At 37.7% G+C, this 26,910-nt stretch overlaps 1 protein-coding gene across 6 annotated transcripts in view; it reads right to left on the bottom strand.

Moving 5' to 3' along the window:
• LARP1B (La ribonucleoprotein 1B) overlaps positions 1-26,910 on the bottom strand; it is a 34,762-nt gene that overhangs the window by 3,990 nt on the left and 3,862 nt on the right. Inside the window, exons 2-20 of one of the 6 annotated variants that reach the window (XM_051794441.1) lie at positions 22,836-22,897; positions 22,062-22,121; positions 19,603-19,771; positions 18,362-18,505; positions 15,241-15,384; positions 14,967-15,135; positions 10,988-11,132; positions 10,626-10,800; positions 9,665-9,837; positions 9,131-9,502; positions 8,132-8,252; positions 7,386-7,591; positions 6,890-6,996; positions 6,224-6,381; positions 5,768-5,912; positions 5,149-5,258; positions 4,802-4,929; positions 4,552-4,600; positions 2,648-4,471 (exon numbers count right to left, since the gene is read on the bottom strand). In XM_051794441.1, coding sequence (XP_051650401.1) covers positions 4,413-4,471; positions 4,552-4,600; positions 4,802-4,929; positions 5,149-5,258; positions 5,768-5,912; positions 6,224-6,381; positions 6,890-6,996; positions 7,386-7,591; positions 8,132-8,252; positions 9,131-9,502; positions 9,665-9,837; positions 10,626-10,800; positions 10,988-11,132; positions 14,967-15,135; positions 15,241-15,384; positions 18,362-18,505; positions 19,603-19,771; positions 22,062-22,121; positions 22,836-22,897 — 2,696 coding nt within the window. In that variant the 3' untranslated portion in view covers positions 2,648-4,412. Of the gene's footprint in view, positions 1-2,647; positions 4,601-4,801; positions 4,930-5,148; positions 5,259-5,767; positions 5,913-6,223; positions 6,382-6,889; positions 6,997-7,385; positions 7,592-8,131; positions 8,253-9,130; positions 9,503-9,664; positions 9,838-10,625; positions 10,801-10,987; positions 11,133-13,951; positions 14,405-14,966; positions 15,136-15,240; positions 15,385-18,361; positions 18,506-19,602; positions 19,772-22,061; positions 22,122-22,835; positions 22,898-23,767; positions 23,897-26,910 lie in introns of those variants that run through there. The other 5 variants (XM_051794440.1, XM_051794443.1, XM_051794444.1 and 2 more) reach the window with 5 other exon arrangements.

Here is a 26,910-nt window from a genome sequence, read left to right on the forward strand (position 1 = left end):
CTCATTACAGCCATTAGTATTGCTACATCTGGCATAGCATTAGCTGTTCGTCATGCATATATCTGCTTGATGTACTAGCTTCCTACTAGAGAAAGAAAGGTAGTTACATGCACTTCTGCTGTTTTTTAAAAATGTTGTAAAAGCATAATGCTTAAAATTTAACTTTTAGGATTGGCTGAACAACAAGATGGATAAAGCATGAGTTTTGTTTTAAAACATCTTAATGGTAACTCTGAGGAATACAAAACTTATCCCATGGCAGCAGAATGTTGCATGGACTTAATTCTGTATTTTGATGTCTAGTGGATTTAAATTACCATCATCCGTCCTACATACAAAGTCAGTAGTGATCTAAAGCTGATAATCTAAAAAAAAAAAAGTGCTTTAAAGCACAGAGTAATATATATAAAAAGTTGACATATACAAAACATAATTGAGAATAACATCAGATCTATCTAACCTTCAGTGCAGCTGCTATAATAATTTGATGGAGGTGTTCATCCTTGGAACATTTGTGTCAATCACTTGGTCAAAATTCACTGTTAAGTAAAATGCTGGGCAGGTTGGTACTGACTGTTAAATTTTGTTTAAGCAACATGAGGGTCTGGAAGGGAGAATTTCTCATCATCCATAGGAACAAAATACATTTTCAGTTAAATATATGACTTGTTTTCCTGGGCTAGACTTAGTGTTAAACTAGTTTGAACCATTGTTTGTTTTGACACTTCTGCCTCATTTGTACGCCGCTTCCCAAAAATGCTGCATTATAGCAGGAAATATATTTTTAAACCTTCTTGATTTTAAATAAAAATTTACCATGTTGTTACTTGATCTGAACATCTTGAATTTCCAGTAAGGACTACAGAATTATCTTTTCACATGCTTGTACTTGTTTGTATCTTTTTACTGAGCTAGATCTACTTTTCCTTGGCTGAGGTTTAAGTTTTCTATCCTTCAGGGTTGGACACAGAATCTAAAATCAGTTTGGCACTCTGCTGATCTTGCTTCACTTTAAATATCTTAGTTCTAAGCTATATTCTAACCTTACTTTTCTTCCTGCAAAATCAGTTTGATTTTACTGTCTTCATTGCAAAGGTCAGGGAGCAATTAAACCTTGCATAGGCTTTGTTTGAGTCTCTTTGATAATACAGTAAGAGTTTGTGGGGTTTTATTTCCTCTCGGAAAAGATACGGTTCCTCTGTGTAGAACAGTACAAAAGATTTGGCTATTTATTCCTTTCCTCCTTAACACAAGTTAAGGAAGCCTTGAAGGCTTACTTACATATGGAAAGCAAATAAATAATTAGGTATGAATGTTACTGCTAAATCTTTCTACTGGCTTCTAATTTACAGTTAAAGGTGAATGTTTCCTAAGAGGTGCTCACAGACTGGGTTTAAGGTTGCTTTGATAGAACCTGTGTGCCAAGGCTGGCTCAGATACAGGTGAAGGGTTGTTTCCCTGAAACCCCAAAAGCACAGAGGCTGAAGACAGCAGAGAAGAAAGCTCGTAAGACAACAGGTCAAGCAAGCCTAATGCTTGCTGGGATTTATCAGGAAAAGATCATTGGCTATGCTCAGTCTCCTCTACCTGGAAGCCAAGGGAGTGTCACTTGTCACCTCAGCAGTGCCTGAAGCAAAGGCTGCACAGTAGAGGCTGTTGTGAATACAAACTGTTTTCCATTCATTCTAATGCTTTATCTCCCCCAGAAATCCAAATCCCTGTTGCACTTCAGGAGCATAAGTCACACAGACCAGGCTACTGCTGCTCATTATAGGAAAATATCTAGTCTTCATCAGGAAGAAGAGCCAGCTTGAGTTTTCCCTTCCCTTTTAAAAAGCCTCTAGAATCCAATATTTTGAGCATGACAGGAATCTTCCTGAGTTTAGGCAGGATAGTGTTTTGAAGTATTGGTATGGTCATTTCTCAACAGAAAAAACAAAGACAAATCTAGAAAGTCTTCAAGAAGCACATGGGAGAATTTTTAGACAAGGAAAGGTCCAAGACCTGCTGAGTGTTCAGTAATAGACCACTGATAGAATACAACCACTCAAGTCAAGGTTGGATTAAATGGACCTAAAAGGCATCAGAAGGCATGCTGGATACACACACAGGTTCAGAGACAAATTTATGGCCTTGCAACAAGGTACATAAGTTACTGAGAGGGGATTAACCACATGAAGCCAGATAGAGAAACAAGCAGCAATGTAAGTATTGTATTTCCCACCTCTCTGCAAGGAAAGAGGGGGAAGATTCAAGCCCATGGGAAGTGAAAGGGGCATTCCTGGAAGGCAGCCAGAGTTGTGGATGGACTTGGGTGGTGGTTTTGTCCACCCCACTGAAGGGACACTATCTAAGCAATTCTAGAGGGCAGCAGGTAAAGTATTCATTCTCTCAGGTAAAGTATTCACTCTCTTTGCTTTCCACCATACTTATTACTCACCTGTAGTGGTTTTTTTGAAAATACCCAGTCATGTGGCAAAAACAAATCAATACTGAACTTGAAGAAAGCTGGCTCACATCCCAAGAACCACTTCAGCCCTTAACAGGCTGGGTTTCCACAATACCTCAGTGCACCAGAAATTCCTGTGCAAATCTATACCCTTACACTCTTTCAAGTTGTTCTTCTTCATACTTTGGGGGGGGGGGAAGTTGATATACAACACAATTAGGATTTTTTTGTTGTTTTTATAAAATATTTGAGGATAATCACAAAATTACACACACTAAAAGCTTAATCTGCATATTTTCCAATGAAAAAGTGAAAGGAAATATCTTAAATTTATTACTTGTATATACAATTTCAATCCAAATTTACATTTGCATCATTTTCATGGATAGCAAAAGGCATGGATCAAACAGGATTGAGATGTGTCACTTCAGCATATTTGTGGGATATTTACTTATAATCTTGGTATGTGTTTGTTTAAATTTATTTAGAAACAGGTCACTGACAAAAGGCTGGATTTTGTATTGAAATGGTAGAAACTGTAGGAAGGTCACTGCTGCCACCCATTCCTTTCAATGCAAACATCCATCATTTGTTTCAGTGAGATTCACAAGACAAAGACTGAAAAATTACCAGTCTTGTTATAATAAAACCCCATCCACAGCTGTGCAGTCAGATTAAGGCATCTGCGCTAGACAGAACTTTTTAACTTTAAAGTTAACTGGAGTGATTTCTGCAGTTAACTAACCAAAAGCTGGAATTCCTCTCACCTACCCCTGGAAGAGGTAAGTTATCCACTTCGTTCTTTCTGAGTCTTTAAAAACAAAGCAATGAAGTTAGTAAGACATGTAAACATCCCCATCTTTCAGCGATAAAAATGGACTTGTATTTGAATAACTTATATTCAGTGAATTGTCTTTAGACCTGTTTGAAATCATTTAGGCTTAGCTAGCACAATTTAAGCAGAACTTAATTCAGATACGGCAGAATAAAGCAAATAAAATTTACAAGAAATACTTCGTTTCCCTCCAAACTAATTATTACTTGAAATATGGAGAAAAAAAAAATTAAAAATGATGCCTCTCCTATTGGAGTTCATAAGAGAATTCAAATGAAGACACCTCTCAAGCCCAGAATAATCTGAATAGTTTGCTATTTCAACAACCTGCACAAAATGTAGGTGAATGTTAATTTAAGACTCTATGAAATCAAAAGCTCAATTTTCCCCTGTAGTTTTTTGTTCCTTGAGTTATTAAAGAACTAGTACTGAAGGAAATATCTGCAAAACTATCCCTGTTATATCCACTCAAACTCCATAATTTATAATATGCCAACTATGGAGACCCTGAAAAAAACAAACTATATCTTTAAACAGAACCCAGAAATGCAGTTTCATATATAGCTGCGTATTCTCGAGTGCTTTTGCACAAAAACATCCTTTTTGATAGTTAGGTTCAAAAGTAAACCAATCACAGAGATGCCCTCCTTTCCATTTAATATTCTACATATAACGTAATCTTTTTTGCTTTGGTAAAATACAAATGATGGGGAAATCTGAGTAAGGAAAGCACAGTAAATAACATGGTTGTTACCTTTTTTAAGAAATCTGAGCTGAAATGTAAGGCATCCCCCAAAGTATTTTTTGCATATGCAAGGAATGCAGTTCTTTGTAAACAAAAGCTTGAGAAAAGCAATACTTAAGCCAAAGAATCTTCCCCTAGGATCCTTCCAATGATCCCATAACCAAGAGCAACTCTCCTAGGGTAAATGTTTTGGAACTACATCCTGTGAAAAAGAGAATCCAATTCTTTGTCATTCCATACGTTTTTAATCATGTAGTAGATTGGCGCGCCTAGAAGATCTCCAAATTAAGAGAGTGATGTCAAGGTTGATTCTCAAGAGCACGGGCTCATCCAAAGTCTATTTTTCTGGTATATCACTTTCTATGGATTTCGTGGCAGCATTGCTATAGCTCGTGGACGCTCGCACAGTATTCCCACTGGTAATGCTTCCCAGTGCCTGGGACTGACAGGGAGTGGTGGGTTTAGTGCCAGGAAGTATTTTAGAAGAATTAGACTGATGTCTGCGATGACCTGAATCCTCACCTGTTGCAGCAACTGGTCTCTTTCTGCCAGATTCTTCACTAATAGGAGGCTGAAAATAAACATGGGCAGTCCGTTAGGTGTTTTGCTGTAAAGCCATTTTGCCTTTCCATACAGTTAAAGGACTAAAAGGATTACACCCTTAGGATTTGTCAAGCTGCCTTTTGGTGAAATCACGGACTGTTTTCAAATTACTTTGCAGTAAAAATATTAGTACACCAAATATTTATTTAAAATAGGTATTGAAACTTACCTCCACCCTGAAGTCCTCCAGTCTCTTAAATTTACTCAGGTATTCTTGCAGTTTAGGGTCAACGGCTGGAGTCTTGTACTGAGAGTATTTTAGGTAAGCCCAAAATTTTTCCAGTCCATACAGCTGACCTAGTAATGGAAGAAGATAATTTTAGCAATTTACAAATACCAAATTTAATTAAAATCTTAATTATTCACTGGTAACTATATGTTTAGGGAGAACTGAAGACAAAAGAAATACAAACAAAAGCTGCGCTTGGGTTAGTTAACAAGTCAGTGCCAAGGAACTGGGATTATCTCCAACTAACATTACCCCAGTGTGAGCAGTGACAGGCCTGCGATAATTACCAGCTTCATAGTCCCTCTTTGTTTCTTCTTGGAAATCCTCAAATATTTCTTGTCTGAATTTCTTTTCCAGGCCATAGCTGTAAAATCTAAACAGGCATTCCAAGCCATACCTGGAACAGAACAGAGAAGTACAAAAATGTACCTTGTCTCTTTGGCTCAGAGAAACAGAGGTGGAGGAACTGGGAGAAAGGAAGGGAATAATATCCAAGAGCTAATGGGCAGCAGCAATTTCCTTTGTGGTCATTTTTTCCAGTATTTTTGTAAGGCAAGAATCGGTTTGAACAAGTTGAATGAGGTTAAGAATGTCTTCACCTACAGAAGGAAGAATCTTAAGAGTGTTAGTACAGAGCTGACTTGTCACAGTCAACAAGTTACAGGATTTTGTGGCATTCAGGACTGATTGCAAGTCAGGAAATGTTGCACATTTAGCTATTCATCTGCAGAACACAAATATATACTGATTTTTGTTATTAAAATAACTTATACACACTGCTATTTTAAAAGATTTACAAAGAGTCAAAGACAATACTAAAAACAATCACTTCAGATACACGTAAACTTCAGTCATTGAAAGGAATGGTAAGGCCTCAACAGTTTTTAATTTCCAGGAAAAAAATACCTGCAGTGTTCTTTTGCATCCCCTAGAGCAAGTTGTTTGAATTCTTCATACATTTTCTTGTTGAAGTGATCTCTCAAAAAAAAGGACCAGAAACGAAAAAGTGTGTTCATTTCTTGGGACTGGCCAATTCCCAACCGTTTCCTCTCTGGATGAAAAAAGAAAAGGGAAACCAAAAGTACTATTTTAAATCTTCTGCAGAATATTTTCAAGTGCTTTTCCTTTAGTAAACACACACAAGACCTTCTGGAAACTGCAGTTCAAATTGGAGGGTATTTTTTTGGTCAGGGAATGTAAATTCACATGGAAAGCAGAGTTTCTAAAATAGAGGCATCAAATAAATTTTGCTTTCCTTTCCCAAGAAAAATTAAGGATGAGGAAGAACATGAAGAAAACTGGTATCAAATGACACGTGGTACCTCCTACCTAAAATTTTAGGAATTACATGGAGCAGCTTACCCATTAAACACTTTCGCCGGTATTTGTGGTACACCTGTTGAGTAAAGCCATTTTCCTTTAACAGTTCATGAGAAGGGTGCTGAAATTTTGGAAGAGAATTTGGGGTACAGCCGTAACCTGCTAGTGGAGCTCCTTCTGAAGGCGAGGCATTGGAACTGCTGAAGAAAAAAGCCAACACATTTCTGACCCACAAACAGCTTTTCTACAGAATCAGTTTTCACCCATCCTGACCTATGCAAGGACTGTCAGAGTAGTGCAGTCACCTGATGACTGCTACAGTGCCTGCTGGGGGCCCAGTCATCTGATCTTGGATGCACGTCAAGAAAATCAGATTTTGTACTAATATGTCAAAAAAGAGGCAGTTTTGGACAAGGATAATTAAACATTACTGTCATGCTTGATTTTAAATGACCACTTAAAAGCAAAGTCACTGATGTGAACATCAGTGCCTCAAGTAATGTTACTGCTGCTATATCATGGATCAAACAACACGAACACCAGTCTGTCTAGCTTGCTTCCAGTCTTGTATTGCATGTTTTTGTCCTTGATTACTTTTTCCTAGCTTCCACTATATTTATAAATTGTCTTTTATCACATCCTGTTTATCTATGAGAACTGAGAACTAACTGCAAACAAATTTTCCACAACAACAACAAAAAAAATTACCTCAGAGAGGAAGTACTAGGCCTGTGGTCCTTGGAATCCATCACCCAACCAACGTGGCATTCTAAAGGAGGATTTGTACTGTGGCGTGTTTTTCTTTTTCTAGGAGTCTAAGGAAGTAAATGAAGGATTTATTTCCCTAATTTGACTTCACTCATTCTCTCCCTCTTAAGACAGAGATCTAAAAATTTTATATTCTATTATCTAACATATTATAAAGTCAAAAAACTCCAGTTTCATAACCTAAAGGTTAGTCTTATATAACAAATCAAAAATTTTTAGGCACTAAACTTTCAGCAAGGACTTTTAAGAAAGAAAACTCAGAAAAAAATTTAATAGAAATAAAAAAAATTGAATATGGTAAATATTTTGGAGATAAAACTATAAAAGAGTACGAGCATTTAATTTTTTGCCTTTTAATTCTTGTTAAACTGTATGCACTAACATGAGTTTTATAGGCTTTTTCTGTTTGGTTTTTTTAGTGTGTTTTTCCATTTACCTTTATATCAAAGGATCGTGCTTGTTTAACAACAGGGTAGAACCTGGGTGTTTTTTTGGGATCCTGTAGCCTTGGGGTGCGAGGTGTTCGCGGGATCAAGCCAGGGTGAAAATGGTGGGAATCTGGAACTGCTGTTGGCAGTGATCGAGCTATTCCTGCTTTTGGAGGTACTTCAAAACTTAGGATGCTACAAGTCAGTTCTTTTGCTAAATATGAAGGCAGGAGGGAGAAAGTGAGGTGGTTTTATTAAACTACTTCAAAGATGCTATTAGTATGTAAGCTAGTAAATGTTAATACTACCACTAAGAGGTAAGATTTGGACATTGTGACTGCTCAGTAAGGTTATGATACAGGTAGAAAATTCTTCTAATCTCACTTCCTTCCATCCCTGTGTCCCAGAAAATTGCTAGTTTCTATAAAATGTTTCGCAACATCAGTTTACTTTACACATTGTAATTTCCAAATTACACAAAAGGCACCTGGTGCTGGTATATAGTGACAACAAAACAGACCACTGCCTTCAGATGGTCATAGGTATCCTGAGAAGTACAAATATCAGCATTGTGTCATTCAATGGAAACAATGCTACCGAAGAACAGCTGATAGTTTGAAAAGTGAACAAAGAAAAAGTCCCTCAGACTGCTGACTGAACCAAAATTAAAATATTACACAGGCAGAAAAACTTAAAACACCTACAGAGTTGTTATTTATTCCAAAGATTCTAAAAAACAAATACTTTTACTTACCTTTCTGTAACCCTGGAGGTCCAGGAGGAACTTCTTGGGTTGGACCAGCCATTTCTGGTGCAAGAATAACAAATTCTTCCTTACTAATGAGGTTTAGCTTCTTAAAGTTCTCAATCTCTTGCTGAATTAGAGAAAGCAAATTGTAAATGCAAAGCAGGGTAACAGAGATCATCCTGAGAAACAAGTGCATTTCATAAAGAGAAAGTAAGCCAGAATTAACACCTAAGTACCCATGCACCTGCCTCAGGTGGGACGTGTGTGTGTGCATGCTGTGCGTGAAAAATCTTGTTAAAACACTGTCAAGACCATAACCACAAAAAAAATATTCCCTCTTGTTGTTTGCTATTTCTCACTGTCCTCTTCATGTTTGCTGGTTTTCTTGGTCCATTTCCTTTGTAATAAAAGAAAAAAAAAATCCATATTCTGAATTCTATGTTTATTTCTTGCTCTTATTCTCAACATTAATTTCTGTCTTTTGTCAGCTTGTTTTTGCACCGACATGCTCCATTTGTCCATTAAGCTACTTCCCCTCTTTTTGCACAGATAAAGCCCCTTCGCCTCACCACTTAGTGTTTAGGTAACTCCATTCCATCATTCTAACAAACTACAAAGCAAACAGAACTTTAATATAAAATTACCTTAAAATTACTGTATTACTTTCTTATCATTATCTCATCTCAGACCAGTGCTCCCTTCCCCGCTAGGTAGGGGTTTGCACTTGTTATGAAACAAACTATTCAAAGAACAAGAAAATATTGGAAAACTTGAACCATGTCCAAAATGTTAAAAATAGTTCTAGAAAATATTCATTCATTGTTTTTGGTCAAGTCTCTGACAAGGAAAACTTGAGTTTGCTTTCAACTGTAAAGATAATTCAATAGATCTGCAAATTACTGACACTTTTCTGTAGCATTTTACAACTACATAGCAGATGGCTGAAATTAATTTGGGAACTGTTTGGACAGACATGGTTTTCAGGTCAAAAATTAAGAGAATTACCTTCATCATGGCATCATTTTCACTCTGATCCATCCACAAATCCTGTTCATAATAGTACAAGCCGTCATTAATGACTTCAGCAAGTTCTGATGTAATTTTTGCACGGCACGCATGGTTTCCAGTATGGTCTCCACAAGGATGTTTTTTCACATATGGTGGTGTCTGTGTTACAATCAAAATCTTGTTTACATCCTGATCATCAATTTCATAATCAGAATCGCTGTCTGACCAATCAGTAAATTTATTCTTCTGACCCTGAATTTGTTCCATCTCTTCATCAAACAAAAACTCAAGTTCTTCTTGTTCTTGTTCTTCTGGAGGTGGGGGTGGTTTGTGTTGATCTGCTGTTTGATCAGGTATAGGAACAGTTTCCTAAATTGGAAAAGGTTTTATATTTGAATTGGATAATGATTATCCAAACTGTATTGCATTATCAAGTATCACATATGTTGATGTGAAAAATCTCGGTTTTCAGTATAATCTCAAAGTTGGCATTTGTTTATTTAAAAATAACTTAAAGGGCTTTAATTTTACCTTTAGTTTGACTGTGGATGCCCGATGCCTCTTCTTCACTTCTATCCAAGGTTCCGAGTCCAAATCGGGCAAACTTGTAGACAGTCCTTTAGACATTGTCTGAAAATTACTTGTTTCAGTGTTTTCCTCTGGACTCAGTGGGCTTCCCATTCTTGGAGAACTCGGTGCAGACTCTAGTAGTGGAAAACAGTAGTTCAGTTCCTGTTGTGGATTGTTTTGGTTTTGTTTTGCTGGTTTTTTAATTCTTTCACTGCTCTTTCTTTTAACCACAGCTACCATTTTTCTGACTCTCTGGTTAACAGTGATAAAAGAATTTCTTCTCACTTTCAGGAGACAGCTTTTCACAGTTCACACAACATTTCAGGATCAAATCAATTCTAAGAACTTATTTACATGGAAAGTTTCTAACAGTCTGTGAGAAATTACGTGTTATTCAGAAACAAGAGCAGCATCATTAGGAATGTGTTTTCTCCATGCCATTCTCTATCTCCATGCATGGGTGCATAACTCCATCTTCATTCTTCCCATTTAATTCCAGCCAACATTTTAGTAAAAAATTTTCTTGCCAAGGGTTGTCAGCGAACAAACCCATCTCCCTATTAATAATGTGAATGAGTTTCCCATCCAAAACAAGGATGCACCAAATAAAGAGTCAACTTTCAGCTGCTATGAAAATGAAGCAGATTTTATGACTAATTTAAGATTAATATTAGTCATTCTACAGGACTGTAGTCCGTCATTCTATATTCTGGCAAATGGTCACAGCCATAACACATAAGAGACATTTTGATCTACTTCACATCAGCCATGTGACGTTGCATGTGCGAGGCTGGCAGGTGGATCAGCTGAATAAACCATTAACAAATGTACAACTTCCATTGTGAAATCAGTATCAGGAGGCAAATTTCCTAAGCTAGACAGACACTCCTAAAATTATGTTTCTATACAGTAAATCCTTTACCAGCATGTGAGCCAAAAATTTGTCCTGGTATGAATTCTGGACAATTGATGAGCTGAGAAAAGTCAGTTGGAGGCAGGCTGCATGAAGGAGGACCTGGAATTGGCCACTTTTCTGGATCAACCCTTTTTCTTAGTCTCTGATCCACAGTTTCAACTTCTGTGCTGTCCTTTAGGGCCTGTGTGACAAACATACTTTAAAATCATCCAAAAAAGAAAAAACCCAACAACTTGGCCATTTATAGCCTCTTTATAAATCCTCGTCATTACAAACAGAAATTTTTCTTAACTCATAGCACTAACTTTAAATGGCAGCATAGAATTAACCAAGCAACTTCCCACATACATACTTCTGAATGATTTTACCTCCAAAATGAGTGCAGCATTTGTAGTCAGAGCTTGCATCCGACGGAAGCTGGCGATCAATGAAACAGGCAGAAATCCTTGTTGGTCCATCTTTCTCCTCAGAAAGAAGTCTCTTTCCAAATTTTCTGTGCTGAAATAATACTCACTGCAGAATGAAACATACAAATCTGAGCTTATTATAGGTTAAAGAAAATCCCAAAATAGCAACTCAGATTCCTTAATAAAGTCTTCCATTAAAAAACAGACAAAATCATTCTTCAACAGTTGTATCTTTTCAGCAAGACTTACAGAGCAGCAAGGATGCTTGACAGAGTAAGACAGACTTTTGACCCAGCACAACACAGAAGGGTACAAATCAAAGCCTTGTTACATTTTCATATATGAACTACATAACCAAAACCTACGCTCCATTTTTCTTTCACCCACCCCCCTCCCTCATTACTTACATGAAAAGAAGGAAACAATATTCTCTTAGCCTCCATACAGATGAAGGACAAGTACTGCTTACAGTCAGGGCATAAGTTATTTCCCACACAGCAGTATCAGTGCACCTTCATCCTGAACTGCATCTTTTATTGTCTCACTTTCCAGTGCATTAGAATGCTTAAATATCTTATCTGAGTGTTGAGGCACATATATATACTCTGAATCATCAAGCATGCTTGTGGGAAGATGAGAAAACAAAAAATAGTAATGAAACTTGTCATGAAACTGTACGAAAAGGCATAACAGTTCATGGAGAAAAAAAGTCTAAAAGAAGAGATGATGATTAGTGTATGAAGAGGGATAGGACATTTCAGAAATCTGATAATACCACAGAACAAAAGAGACGAGGGACAAACAGTAGAAAGACAAATCTTCAACAATGAAGCTGCTCTAGGAAATGATCAGGGTGTCAAGATGTTTTACACTTAGTGAAGAGAAAAAGTAAGGAATTCAAATCATGATCTGTCACACAGAGCAAGAGAATGAGAAAACATTCTTGGAAAAAGAATGGAGAAAACCCCCAATTTAATCATGACAACTAAAATCTAGGCCTTTCACAGAGCTTACACATCATACCATGATTTTGCACGTTACATCCAAGGAATACGACTCCTCATTGCGTTCAGGAAAACGCAGGTAGGAAATATTTAACGGAAAGCAATTAAAATTCTATGACATAAAAATAGAGGTAGTGCAAAAAGAAAACAAGAGGGTATTAAAATGCTGAGGAAAAAAGCAACACATGCAAATGAAGATAATTCTAATTTCAACAAAGTGTAAAACTAAGTCTCTCCACTGAAGTTTGGATCAAGGTCAAAGTTACCAAGAGGAGGGCACTTCGAAGCCATCATTGACCTAAGGAGCACCTTGATACCATTTCTTTCTCTAATTTTTTGTAGTTTTGCTTCAAAGAAATTTGAAGCAAAAGCTGTCTATATGAAACACACAGAATCACACACAGAATATTCTGAGTTGGAAGGGACCCACAAGGATCATCGAGTCCAACTCTAAAGTGAATGGCCGGTGACCTTGGTGTTATTAGCACCAACCAACACTCAGCTCCAAGACAGAATGAATATAAAGTCTCAAAGTTGAACAACAAGACAGGACAAATGAAAACACTGCTATTAAATCAAAGCAAACAGAGAAGAGAATAAGGCTTCTGGAGAATTAAGCTCTTACTCAGAGCTAAGTATGATCAGTGAAGCAACTGTGCACAAAGAGTAAGTTGCCTTCAAGAATATCCTATTTACTGTTCTGAGCTGCTACATTCCTTTTCCCCTCCCAGTCTAGAAGATAAGCAAGCACAAATGCCATATACCAACATTTTACTAATGTTACCTTTACAGTCATACAGTAAAGGTAAAATCTGGTAACGATTCACCTAGTTAAAAATTCCACAAGCAGAAATGGACAATGACTGAACTTGACTCAAACTGCCTCACTTGATGTCCATCACTCTAGAAAAAGGAATGTGAAAGACCATTAATGATAAATGAAGACAATGCACAAGTTTGCTCCAAGTAGAGGGACAAACCTAAACACACACACACACACCCTCCAGCTTTTTTCTTCTTCCTTTTTCTCAGAGTCCATTTGCTTATTCTTTAATTAATATTTGAACTTTTACTTATTTCTTTATTTTCTAAAGCGAGAGGACTTTTAAATAGAGTTCTGCATTTTGCAGACTGAGGAGCTGCTAAGCACTGAAACTTTTCAGGTTGACAACTTCGGTCTGTAATTAAGAACACAGAAGATATTTTTGTATGCAATACAAATATTACTCTCTTGTACATCAAGCTGGTTCCTGGGACAAGCATAAGCTGCTTGATAGCAGTGTGGTTTTTCCTGTAATTACACATCAACTCAGTTGGACACAGTCGCTAAGATTTTTCCATGTTAAGCACGTAAACTTTTAAAATTTATCCATTCACTAGGATTCAATCTCAATTCTTTAATATATCCTAATTTCTCTTGGACTCCATTAGGAACTCTGAGACCTAATAGTTTTGTGTGGCTTTATTCTGTAAATACTTCCTTCTTTGGCATAGTCACTTTAATATTCTATAGCTAAATTATGAAAGGTAGACAAAGCCACCGCCATTTAGAGGTTAATAATAGGTAACTGATGAATAAAGTCTGTTTCCCATAATTTTTCATGTGATAAAAGAAGTGAATAGATTAAAAGAACTTTTTTCTTAAGGAGCATAAAAATAGCGAAATTATGTTCTAAACCTGCTCAAGAATCTCTCTCTCTCTCTCTCTCTCATGGAAAGCAAACTCCATAACCAAACTGCCTTAGGAGTTCATATCAGGCAAGCTACCAATGGCTGTGGTTAGCCAGCCATGTCAAGTCTTCTATTAACACCTGCCAATCTCTTGGTGCTAAAATAAAATACAAATATACCCAGAAGTCAGATGTGACCAATGCCGTAACTGACATTTTTCTCAGCAGAGGGGGACATCGCCATGTCCTACCTTAGAAGGTCTGGATTCTACACTGCATGCCCAGAAATCTGGCCAACAGTGGAGTGGCTGTGCTCCTCCCCCACTTGTCTGAGGACAGTGCAGGCCGATTATCCTGACATGGGAGTACATGTCCACTGTCAGGTCTCATAGGGGGGGCCTGGCAGCAAGAGTAACAAAAAAGACTGCAATAGAAGTTTTGAAGTTGAGAGCCACATGTCAGATACTTTCTGCCCTTAAAGAGGCTTTTTTTCTTCCTTTTTGCGTCAACTGCAACAAAAGAAGCAAGAATAAAATAAGCAAGTTGCTGTATGGAATACAAGGGCAATCAAAAACCACCACAGAGGCATCGCAGAGAAATGCTGTTGCAAGTACTGAGGATGAAATATCTGCCAGTGGTGGAAACTGTCTCTTTAAAATGAACTAGTGGCTTCCAGGCCCTTTTTGACTTGTCTCCTGGTGATAATCAGTCTTCCAGATGGTTTCTCATTGCCTAATGGTGTACACGAGAAAGTAAACATTTCAGATTATTGAAAAATCAAGTATCATTGCAAAACTACTCTCAGTTACATGTTTCAGGTGAAACACGCTGAAAACATAAAACTAACAAGACTTCTCAAAGTGAAATTGAGAGCAAATAAGGGAAACATCACCCAAGAAGAGCTTTATAGGCAAACAGACCAACAGTACTCAAAAGCACAAGCTCAGAGACATCCATATCTCAATTACATGACAACATAAAAAGGGCTGTGTACCATAAATAAAACAGGTATACAAGTTAAAGCCAGACTATAGCACAAGATGCAGAACAGCTTCCTTAAAATTCCTCCCCATTACTCATGTTTTTCCGCCCCAATAATGAATAAATTTGAGCTAACACTGCTAATGGTCAAAGTTAACTCAAAAAGTTCAATTGAGATGGTTAATATCCATCTTGTTATGGATAAGGATTCAATACTGTTTGAAATTAATTATTTTATCTTAACTAGATAACTAAAAATATTTATACATTAAGCAATCGACTTACATTTGGTGTTTTATATATTCCTTGAGAAGTGCTTCATCCACAGAATACATCTGCACTCCTGTTCCATCACCATAGTAATACATCACACCACTGTTAAGCTCAGGCTGAAATACTTGGTCAATTCCTTCACCATATAGTTCTTGATAACCAACTGAATACTCAAAGTTCACTTCAAAATAAAGGAGAACATAAAAGAATAACATGAGAAAAAGAAAACAATAACATTATAAACATAGTTTTAAATTTTTGTCTAAGTATCTATTTCTTTGCATACTGCTACGGCTTCCTCTGCCTCTCCCTCTTCCTCTGCCTCTCCCTTTTCCTCTGCCTCTGGAGAATCCTCGGATGCTGCCACCTTCACTCCTCACGCTGCACACATCATCGTGGTCATCTCTCTTTTCTCTATCACGACGCCAATCTTGAAGAGAAAAAAAGCACATCACAATTAAACATCATGGTGCCAAGAAGACCCTTGTAACAGAAGAGTTCTCAGCTTGCACCCAGGCAATCCATAGACCCAGTTGTGCTGGCTGAGACAGGTGGTCAGAGCTTGAGCTGCAAGAGAGAAATGGGAAGGTTTGCCAGCTGTGCCTGAGGGTGAGTCAGGTGTTAGCAATAAGGAGGAGTAAATGGGTTGACTGGTAGTCAATCCAAAATGCTTCTGAAGCAACTGGACACTGGTGCCAGCTCAGGAATCACAGAACCTATGATCAACATGGGACAGGAAGGAATGATCATGAGAATACAGTCTCCTCCTGCAGACAACTCCCAGCTGGAAATCACAGAATTGTAGAATGGTTTGTGTTGGAAAAGACCGTAAAGACCATCCAGTTCCAACTCTCCCTACCATGGGCAGGGACACTTTTCGCTAGACCAGTTTGCTCAGAGCTTCATCCAACCTGGCCATGAACACTTCCAGGGATGAGGCATCCACAGCTTCTCTGGGCAACCTGTTCCAGTGCCTCATCACCCTCACAGTAAGGAATTTTTCCTAATATCTAATCTAAACCTACTTGCTTTCTGTTTAAAACCATTTGCTCTTGTCCTGTCACAACATGTTCTTGTATAATAGTCCCTCTCTGTCTTTCTTACAGGCTCTCTTCAGGTACTGGAAGGCCACAATTAGCTCACCCTGAAGCCTTCTCTTTTCCTGTTTGAACAAACAGGAAAATTCTCTCAGCCTTTCCTCACAGCAGAGTTACTCCATCCTTCTAATAAACTTGGTGGCCTCCTCTGGACTTGCTCCAACAGGTCAATGTCCTTCCTGTGCTGGGGACCCCAGGGCTGGATGCAGCACTGCAGGTGGGGTCTCACCAGAGCAGAGCAGAGCAGAGGGGAAGAATCACATCCCTTGACCTGCTGCCCACAGCAGGCCAGGATACAGTTGGCTTTCTGTGCTGCCAGCACACATGGCTGGCTCATGTCCAGCCTCTCATCCACCTGCACCCCCAAGTCCTTCTTGGCAGGGCTGCTCTCAATCTGGTCATCCCTCAGCCTGTGTTGATAGTCAGGGCTCCCCTGATGCAGATGCAGCACTTTGCCCTTGGCCTTTAAGGTTCCCATGGGCCCACTTCTTGATCTTGTCCAGGTCACTCTGGATGGCATCCCATCCTTCAGGTGTGGCAACCACACCACTCAACTTGGTGTCACCTGCAAACTGCTGAGGGTGGACTGATCCCTTTGTCCAGCTCTTGATGATCCTACTGGGGATGGGATTCCCATGGCAATGGTTTTCTGGAGTTTCCTTTCTGTTCCTAGAAGCCGCTGCCTAACACTTGCCTGACTGCCCATCTAACAGTCTGTTCTCTGCTGGTCGTACCCCAAACCAAGACTTTTACTTAAAGAGGCCTTTTTGATAACACACACAAATCTAAGACAAGTCTATAAGAATACATGTAAGGTTTTCATATAAATACATGGTCTGCACATAGCAAGGGAGGGCAAGGGAGAAGCAGAAGAAAGGAAAACAAGCAGGTCCAAACCAGACCCCAGGGACCTTGGCTCCACTCACCAGAAAACTTAGGGACAGGTGTAATTCTCACTTCACTCATTAGAGAAAAGGAAGCCCCTCTCACACAACTTCTTTCTCTTCTCCTAACACTGTCAGAGACTTCCATGTTCAGTTAGTGACCTTTGCTGAAAGTTTCTTTAAGTTGTAATTGGTAGTCTTCCAGATGCCAAGGGACCACTTTGTCAGAGGAATGCTGAGGATACAGCCCCTACTTGATCAAAATGAGAGTTGCTAAATTTAAGAAAGGACTGACTAAAGATATGGTTCTTTGTATTAAAAATCTTGTTTTACTGTTTTTAATGAACCCTACAACACATGTATGCTCTTGTATTCAAGCCATGTATTTTCTGTCAAATAAGACTCTGAATTTACAAATACCATAATCTGTATGTGTGTGTCTCACTGGAAATTTGGACCTTTGCACTTGTTGCCCTCAACCTTAGAGATTCCAAATGCGTATGTATTACTTGAACTATTTTCCCAAATCAGTTTAATTTTTGCACCCTGAGAGCACCTGTGGCTCAGACACATATTACACCTTCATGAGCAAGTGTTGTATTTAGCCTGAAATGTTTTTTTTTATTTCAACACAATGTTTCTGAAAAGAGCAAGATTCTACATTCTCTCACACTGAAACTGGTCTCGAATCACTAGAGCCTTGAGGCAGAGTTCACACTACATGTTTTTAGTCATTTGACCATCCTGAGAAAAAACTGCTCAAGAAAGTGATAACTGGTAAAAATCCTTCCCCTGTCCATCCCTCAGACATCCAGATCAAACCCTTATATCCACATTCCTAAAATGACTTCATAAATTCCATCTCAGTAGCATGCAGTACTTATTATAATGAGCAAACTTTTAAACTGTTAACATATACTGCCATTTTAAAACTTAAACCAAAGACTTACAGTCAGCCTAAGATTTCTGCCACCTGACAAGCTATATTCACAACACCTGACGACCTGAAACAGTACTAGCTGTGGTGTTAGTGCAACTTTTCACATGGCCATGCTGAAACAGGTCATGGAACTGAGGTCCAGCTTAAAGGTAAAAACGACATCACTAGAATTGCCAAAGCAGAGTTCAAAGTGTAGCTCCACAAGCAGTTGCTCTGGTACCAACAAGCTGTGGGAATAGCAGCAGAGCAGGACAGAGCAGATGCCTTCTAAGGCTATTTCCAAACATTCTGCATTGTAAAACTGTGGGACAAGATTCTGTAGGGAGCCTTGAAGAGGAAAATATATGTTGCTCGTTATTGGGAAATATAAACACTAGGTTTTACTTAGTATAGGCAAAGCTAAGTTTCAACATAAACTGCCAGCTCACGTGGTATTATACTTTATTTGCCACCAATAGCAAGACCCAGAGATTGAGAAGTACTTACTTCTTGCTTCATTCCGTCTGTTGTTATGAGGTATTGACTTGTTTGTTTCCAGCAGAAATCTGGAGCTCGTTCGAGAGCCTAGTCTTTCTTGGCTGCCTGACCTTATATCGTCCAAATGAAGTGGCACCCATTTCTGCTTGTTACCTTGAAAAGTTAATATATTACTCTTAATTATACTAATACTTGAGGTTTCAGCTCTTGTAAAGATTCTATAGAATTCTTCATGTAAAATTAGTAACAGTTAATTTCAAAGTTTAAAAACCAGAAGAAGCTTAACATTGAAATTTTAAGATATTATGAATGATTAAAAAATAAATTCAGTGTATAAGAATTTCTCAAACTGAAATGTAACCTTACCTAACCTTTAAATACACAAACTAAAGGTGAACCTTTTTATTTAACAAACTTTCAGATGTAAGCTCCATTACCAAGAATTTATAGTACATGTAAGTGTATACAGTAAATATGTTACTATATAATTTCACAACTTGCATATGAAATTTAGAGGTAACAAAATAACATCTAAAGTTAACCAGTGCAATAAAGATTTCAATCACAAATAAAAATTTTCCTGAGAATTTAGCTGTGGTACTGTATTTTTACCTCAAAATATTCAGACTAAGTTCATTCACATGCATCAAAAATCATTAGCAAAGTTTATTTTGTTGTAGGCTGGCCTAAAATGTCCACTACCCATTTTTTCTTTAACTATAATATTGATTATAGTTAAATTTATTTAACTATAATATGGGGCTTCAAATTTTTGTAGCCAAGAAATAAGTAAATATATAAAATGCTGTTTTAGTTTTCAAATGATAACTTCAACATGTAAGCTAATAGTAGAATATGAAAACCAAAGTGTTAGTATATATAGTAACACACACACACACACATATATATAAAGTTAAATTAACATAGTGCTACCTATTTAGGAAAATAAACATATGAGAGACAGTAATGGACTGTACAGCCATGCTAAAATCTTCAAGAAATTGTCAGAGCTTCAAGGACCAGCAACAGGACACAAGTTGCTTTTCCCCCAGAACTCCTACTTGACTAAACAGAACACTCCAAAACCTGAGAAAGGAAGCCTTGTTAAAGCTTTCTAGTGGAAAGCAGAAAATATTCTGTTATCACCTAGAAAATGCAAAACATGAAAAGTTTCATCAAGTCATTCAACTGGAATCAATGTAGCTGTATCAACAGTGACTTACTGCATTATACACAGTGCCCACACTGACCTTTTTTCCTTTGGTTGTTAGTTTGAGCTTCATCTTCACTAGTGTTATCTGCCAGACCATCAGGCTTTGCCTCTGGATTGTCCTTGATTCCATTATTGCTTTTTTGATCAGATTTCTCCTCCTTTTCTCTTCTATTTGTTGACTTCTTACTGTGACTTACAGTCTTACACTGCAAGAGACACAGGTAATTATTTCTGACAGTACAGCTGATAGCGAGAGGCACACATTTCCTTTAGCTATTAAAATTCCTTTATTATTACCTGTTCTCAACCTCTTCAGCAGGGCGAGTTTTAAAAACTGTTTTGCAAAGTCTCACTTTAAATAGTTTTATCTTCTGCTAATTTGGCAAGACTGTAAAATTAATTTTTAGACTAAGAAAGTTTTTAACAGAAGATGTAAAATTACAGAGTGAACAATCATGTTTCAATCCTTTAGACGTGAAAATTTATTTCATAGGAAAGAAAGAAATATTCTGATCAGTCCCCACTATTCCAGACTGATTATCTTTAAAAAGCTGTGCTCACAGAATACTGAATGGTAAATCAGAAATCCCCATGATGCCGTATAATCTCAGCAGCCCAATGTTCATGTAAACTATAAGCCATTAGGTCTAAACTCCTACAGTTCTGTTCTACTAAAACAGAACATGAACCAAAGATCAGAGGATGTGGAGGTGTATGGTTACAGATTTATTTTTTCCCACATTAGAATATGGCATTTACTGGGAACTGTGTGCCTTTAAGTAGTGCCAGCATACTGCAGATCATCACCTCCTGGAGATCTCACAGAATAAGAGGTTTCAAAGAAGGCAAAATGACCAGCATTTTAGCAAAGAGTGGGAAGTTTAATTTATCCCTGGTATCAATCCAGGCTGGGGCATGACGGGAATGTGAGCAGATCTGCCGAGAAGGACTTGGGGGTGGTGGTGGATGAGAGGCTGGACATGAGCCAGCAACACGTGTTTGCAGCCCAGAAACCAAATGCATTTGGCAGCAGGTCAAGGCCAGGGATGCTGCTCTTTTGCTCCAGTCTGGTGAGACCCCACCTGCAGTGCTGCATCCAGCTCTGGGATCCCCAACATAAGGACATGGGGACCTGCTGAAGCAAGTCCAGAGGAGGCCACAAAGATGATAAGAGAGCTGAAGCACCTCACCAATGAAGACAAGCTGAGAGTTGGGATTGTTCAGCCTGGAGAAGAGAAGGCTTCAAAGAGACCTTACTGTGGCCTTTCCATATTTAAAGGAGGATTATAAGATGGAGACAGACTTTTTAGCAGGGCCTGTAGCAACAGGGCAAGAATAATGGTTTAGTAATAGTTTTAAACTAAGAGAGAGTAGATTCAGACAAGATAGACTAAGAAATTTTACATGATGAGGATGGTAAAACAGTGGCACAGGTTGCCCAGAGAGATGGTGGATGACCCATCTCAGGAAACCTTCAAGGTCAAGTTGGATGGGGCTCCGTGCCTCTTGCTCTAGTGGAAGATGTCCCTGTCCATGGCAGAAGGGTTGGACTAGAAGACCTTTAAAGGTTCCTTCCAATCCAAACCATTCTATATTTACCTGCAAAATGAAGTGTTGCAGAGGCTTCTGCCAAAGAGAAAGAATTTTCCTGTGTTGTGGAGACAGCTTTGAACCTGTTGGAGTACATACAGTAGATGCTGCAGCACTACGCTGTACTACACTGTATTTAATTTGAACACAAAGCCTTCCCTTAGACACAATTAAGTTTAAATACAAATGAAGGGTTATTTTGTTTTACAGACACTATATGAATCTGGACACTTCCAATTACAAAATGCACATTGAACCAAAGCCCATGAACCCAAATATTCTGGTTTTCCTCACTAAGAAAACAGTAAAAGCATCACAGGGACGCTGATGCAGAACTACAGTAGAGTGAAATGTCGCCACTCACAATAATCTCTGCTCTCTTCTTGTTTCAAATAGCATCAAAGAGATCTAAAATATATTATGCATTTATCACTTGAGATAAAGGGAAAGGAAGATAATTTGATGGAATAGATGTTAACTTAAAATCCAAAAGGGAGGGAAATATACCAGAGGAATAGGATAACTAAGCTGTCTTAAGACAATAGGCACAAAGCATTCTGAGCCATAAGAGAGGGTAGCATGTTCACAACTCCAAAGGCCTTCTCATCTATGCATAAACAGATGAAAACAGCAGAAAAGGTAAATAAAAGTTTTAAAACAGTGGAGTAAATAATATGGCACATTGCACATCCATGGTACACCACTAATGAGTGTATGGTATGGGCTTGTGAAGGGTTTAGAAGTTCCAGTATCAGTGCTGATAGTCAAGCACACAACAGTATCCTGAATTATTGGCAAAACTTCTGCTGAAACACCAAAAGCACACTCTGGGGAGAACAGTATTAAACAGGTAAGTCGACATGGCTTTAAAAAAAAATAATACTGAAGATCACAAAGGATACTCACTTCATTGTTTGCTATTTCGCTTGGTGTTGGCCAGTTCATGATATCACCAAAATCATCAGCCTGCAAAGACAAGAAACAGTTTATATTACTTCCTCAGTTTAGTCCTTTTTAACACATGAAAAACATCAGTTGTGACTCAGATGGCCAGACTACCCCTTGGAGTAGAAAGGTTAGAAGTAGCAGTTTTAAAAAACAAGAAATACAACAGAAGACAAATGTACAAATTTTGAAAGAGGTCTTATGACTTTTGAGCACACATAAACAATTGTCAGATAAAATGTGGTCTTACACATAGCTTCCTATTTGATTTAAAGGTATCTGCTGCTTAAGGCTTTTAGTTTTTGGAAGACCTTTGAGGACCAACCTAAAAAGGGGTGGCTGTACAAAATTTTAGAAACTTAATTTTTCAATAAAAAGATTCAGTGTTTCCTTGTTGTCATAATGGTAATTTTATGCACATAAAGGATGCAAATCACTTAATATGCAAAAAGGATTTCCAAAACCAATTTAGCACCACTTGTGCTCAAATGATGCTGTTTCTTTGCAGCCCCTTCACGTTTTTATGTAATCCTATTAATTTTTTAAACAAAAGTGCTTTTCATCCCTCCTAATTTTAAATTTCCCTTCCTTTTTTTATTTGTCTCTGTCTTCAAAATTATCTATTACCAAAGTAGAACATAACACTTCCAGTTGTAACTTCAAAATACCTTGCTATCTTTTTATTACACTATCAGCTATTTACCATATTGAATATTTACAGCCAGAAATACAAACCTTGCTGCATTTCCTTGTCCGAGGTTTTGCCGCTTTTATAACTATAGTGGAATTTTTTAGTTCTGAAAAGGAAGAAAAATATTTTCAGGTGAAGAATTAGACTGCACTTTAAACAAGTAAGGAAGGTATATGTTAACAACTCTATTTAACTATCTATCATATGACACCAAAGGTTTTTTTGAGGCCTTCATATCAAAGTCAATGAACATTTCCATAAAGTCACTAATTACACTGAAAAAGTCACATTTATAAAAAGTGCAAATACTCTTGAAAAGCAGGTGTACAAGATACCGCCTAACACTGTATTTAAGCATTTGTTCAGCTAATAAGGTCAAGACTATCTCAAAATGCTCGTATTTTAACTTAAGTAGCAAAGACAATAAGCCCCTGAAACACATTTAAGAAGTGCTCTTAGTAGAAGGTATATTTATAAGATAGAATTTATGAAATCTATATGTATGCAAGCATGCATGAAAAAACCCACAGAAGCAATTACATACTCCCAAAGTCCTAGTAATTTCCTTTTGTAAGTAATTACTCAAATGCCAAATAAAGTTTAGCCATATAGCTCAAAATCAAACTAAGGCAATTAAAAAAAAAATAAAAGAGAAAATTACTATAAAACTACATTAAGACTGATAAATTTGAATGCCCAAATTCCACAACGGATATGTTTATGATAAATATATTTGGCCTAACAATCTGGAACTTACATTGGGAAAAAAAGTCTATTTAAACTTTCCATGTCTTAACACATGTGCAATTACCCTTTTGTATATGACTCTGATTTTCTTATTCTGTCCAATTTTTCCCTACCCTTCTCAATTCCATTCTACTTTTTGCATTGGGAATTCAGGGGAAGAAAACCCATTAGTACCTGGCAATTTTTCTTGAAGATTAGAACTGACAGTTAAGAGGAAACCATCTCCTACCTTCTCTTAAGGCCTGCTTATCCCAATGCATGTTTTTCCATACAGAAGTGGTCACAACCATTCCTTGAAACTTCTTCAGTATTTTATTGCAAGACAAGCTTGAAACATTGAACATGACTAATATCACGAGTGGATTATTTTATACAGGGATAACATCACCTCCTCAACCTTTATCTCTTTCACATCCAGTGACTAATCTTCCTTATCGCAGCTTCACACTGGGAACCCCACCCTCATGCCTCAGTGACTCTGAAAAGCCTCTCTGCCTGCTTCCTGGAATATACTGCGAATGTTAGAAGCACAAACTTCATACCCCATATTCTGCAGTAAATTTTAATACAATTTATAGTTATATAAATTATATTTCATGTATATACTATATGTGACTTGCACATCTCACAGGATGTGAACTCAGTGAATCCTGTTCACCTTGGTTACATCATTTACCAGCAGAATTTGCCTCTTCTACAGATCTACCTTTTAAAACAAAGACAAAACACACACCCCCAAACTGCCTCTTTTGTGTCATTTAGTCTCAATTAACTTTAGACTGAGAGCTTTTAGAAACATACACTGATAGTGTAATCCTAATTTTCACTTGTCATTCAAGAGTAAACTAATTGCCCTTAACAAAACAAGACAAACGGCTGTGGAGGTGGAGCAGCAAACAAATTTGTAATTTTCTCCAACAGAACTGCCACTTACCTGTACAGGTAAACCGACTGGCCATAGCACGGCCGTAAACACATATCTCTGCCCAATTACCTTACTGAAGCCCTTTTTCCATCTCACAGCACTTTTACTTAAAATTGCTGCTGCAGGGCTGCTCTGTCAGAACTTCTACTCTCTGTGTGTCACTAGGGTTTAGCAAGGCATTCAAAAATTTAAGACTCAATGTTGCTGCACTATCTTAGTCATTAGATATTAGATATTACGCCAGGCAACAGAAGAGGCTATCTGAATAGAGTAGAATGAGACTCAACTCGTTTTAAGGAATCTCTTCTATCTGAATGGAGTAATCCAAGACTTGGAAGATGTATTTGCAAACTAAACAAAAAGAAAATTAATATTAGGCAACACACCGCCTGGTTGATGATGCCCTTTCTGAATTCAAAGGCTTGATATCTCATCACACTCTATACTTCCCTACCTGACAACAAATCCACAGAGTTCCTTGTCCTCTCAAAAGAGCCATGTTCAAAAATAAATTGAACAGATCTTTCCTGGCTGGCTTTCTAGGACTTATCACGTGAGACTTGGATTTTAGTGTGAAGCATGAAAGGGAAGATAAAGGGGCAGGAAAAACAAAAAAAGGAGGGTGGGAGACCAAAAGAACTTAACAACTGATCACTTAAAGGTTTTAACCAGGTCACATCTGTTCTGTTGTCATGAACAACCTAAAGCCACTGTTCAGGCAAAACTTACTCTAGGCCATGTTCAGATAAAAGCTCTGTGCTTAACATCACTCCAGGTTTGGTTTCAACATCACATAACAGCGCTGAGTACTCGGAAATGGCACCTTTAGTACATGGCTCCAGCAGAATTCAATAAGTCCTTCCAAATAAACTATTTCACTAACTATTCCAACCTAACTGTATTAAAATGATTCATTCTGTCATATGCTACAAGGAATCTGTTCACTAGTGGCATGCTGTGTTGATAAAAGAATTCAGTTATCTTCAATGACTTTACTTCCTGGGTTTCAGCTTTGTTTTGAGGGTGTGGGAGAAATTAAATAAAGTCAAGGATGAGGCAGTTTAATTGCCAAAGATCTCCTTTCAATCACTGAACTCCATCCAGTAAAGATGCCATCCACATGAAAACAGAAATCAGCTTTCAAAGCCATTTTTATTATGGTTCTTCCAAGTCTCTTAGTAGACCATCCTAATACAAAGTATTTTCTGTAGAAAGATGCGGCTGCACAAACATGCCAAGTGCAGTATGTAAAGACACATGGAATGACAGGTCTGAAAAATGAAAAATAAATTCTGGAACCACCAAAACTGCAGCAATCCTCTAGGACAATGACAATTGAGAAGGAAAAGCAGACTGGATGGCTGTGCAGAGATAAGAGGAGTAAAGTTTGTGCTTAAGATGTATCCCCAAAGTACTACTGATCACAAGGCAAACTACACTTACAGTAGTAGGACTTCAGAATGGATGGTTTGAAGCTCTGCAAATAACTTGTCAGCAAGTAATTTTTCCTGATGAATAGGGAGGTATGATATTGCAAATTTATTCTGAAAGCAAAGTCTATTCATAATAGGTGGAACACATTCTAATTTAGATACAAGCACAGTTTATGCTGTAAGACTTTCTAGACAATATCCAAGTTTTATTTTTACTTGGACTGTACGTGGGCTTCCTTTTGTGAAGGAACAACATCACATAAATACCAGAAGTGTTTCAGGGAGCAGCTGAAATCACCCAGCAAAACAGCTCTTCAAAACTTAAGTGGAACATGCTTGTTTAACTTGTATAACATTTTCTTTTCAATGCTCAGTTTGAAACTTGACAGTGTATTCCATTTTTAAACAAGGTAAGCTATGCTTAAATCTACCGTTTTAACAGATAAATGTGAAAGTATTGCCAATGTGGCAAAATAATCCCTTGGAGAATTTAATAATTTAAATCTAGAGCATGGATTTAGAGCCAAGAGTCTGAAAAATAATAAAAGAATCTCAGTTATTATGCTAACATCCTGTTCTACAATAATTCTAGCATTTTATAGCAAAAACTACCTTAAGATTGACCTTCTCCACACCATTTGAACATCTAATCAAGGCAATGAGTTATGACACCTGCATCCTTCCACTGCTCAAAACCAGTCAGTTTTTCAATACAACAAGGAATAGGGAAAAAAAATCCACAATACATGATTGATTCACCACTATACTATTTATTTTCCTCATATTTCATTTCTCAACGTGTTTTTTTCTTGGCTTCTTCACAGAAAGCTGCAACTTCTGACTCAATTTCTACCAAAGTTTCACAGTCTAAAAGGAGCACATGTTAGAGCAGAGAGAGGTGGGTTTCAGTCTCATAAGGTCTCCAGTTTAAAAGCAAAAAAAACCCCAAAACCTACCATACAAAAATCACATATGCTGTTATATACAACTAAAATACAGACAGCAGCTTTGTAA

The sequence above is a fragment of the Manacus candei genome, unplaced genomic scaffold, assembly GCF_025592945.1.
Source record: "Manacus candei isolate 608988 ecotype Guabito, Panama unplaced genomic scaffold, ASM2559294v1 h1tg000039l, whole genome shotgun sequence".
In the NCBI taxonomy this organism is placed as follows: Eukaryota; Metazoa; Chordata; class Aves; order Passeriformes; family Pipridae; genus Manacus; species Manacus candei.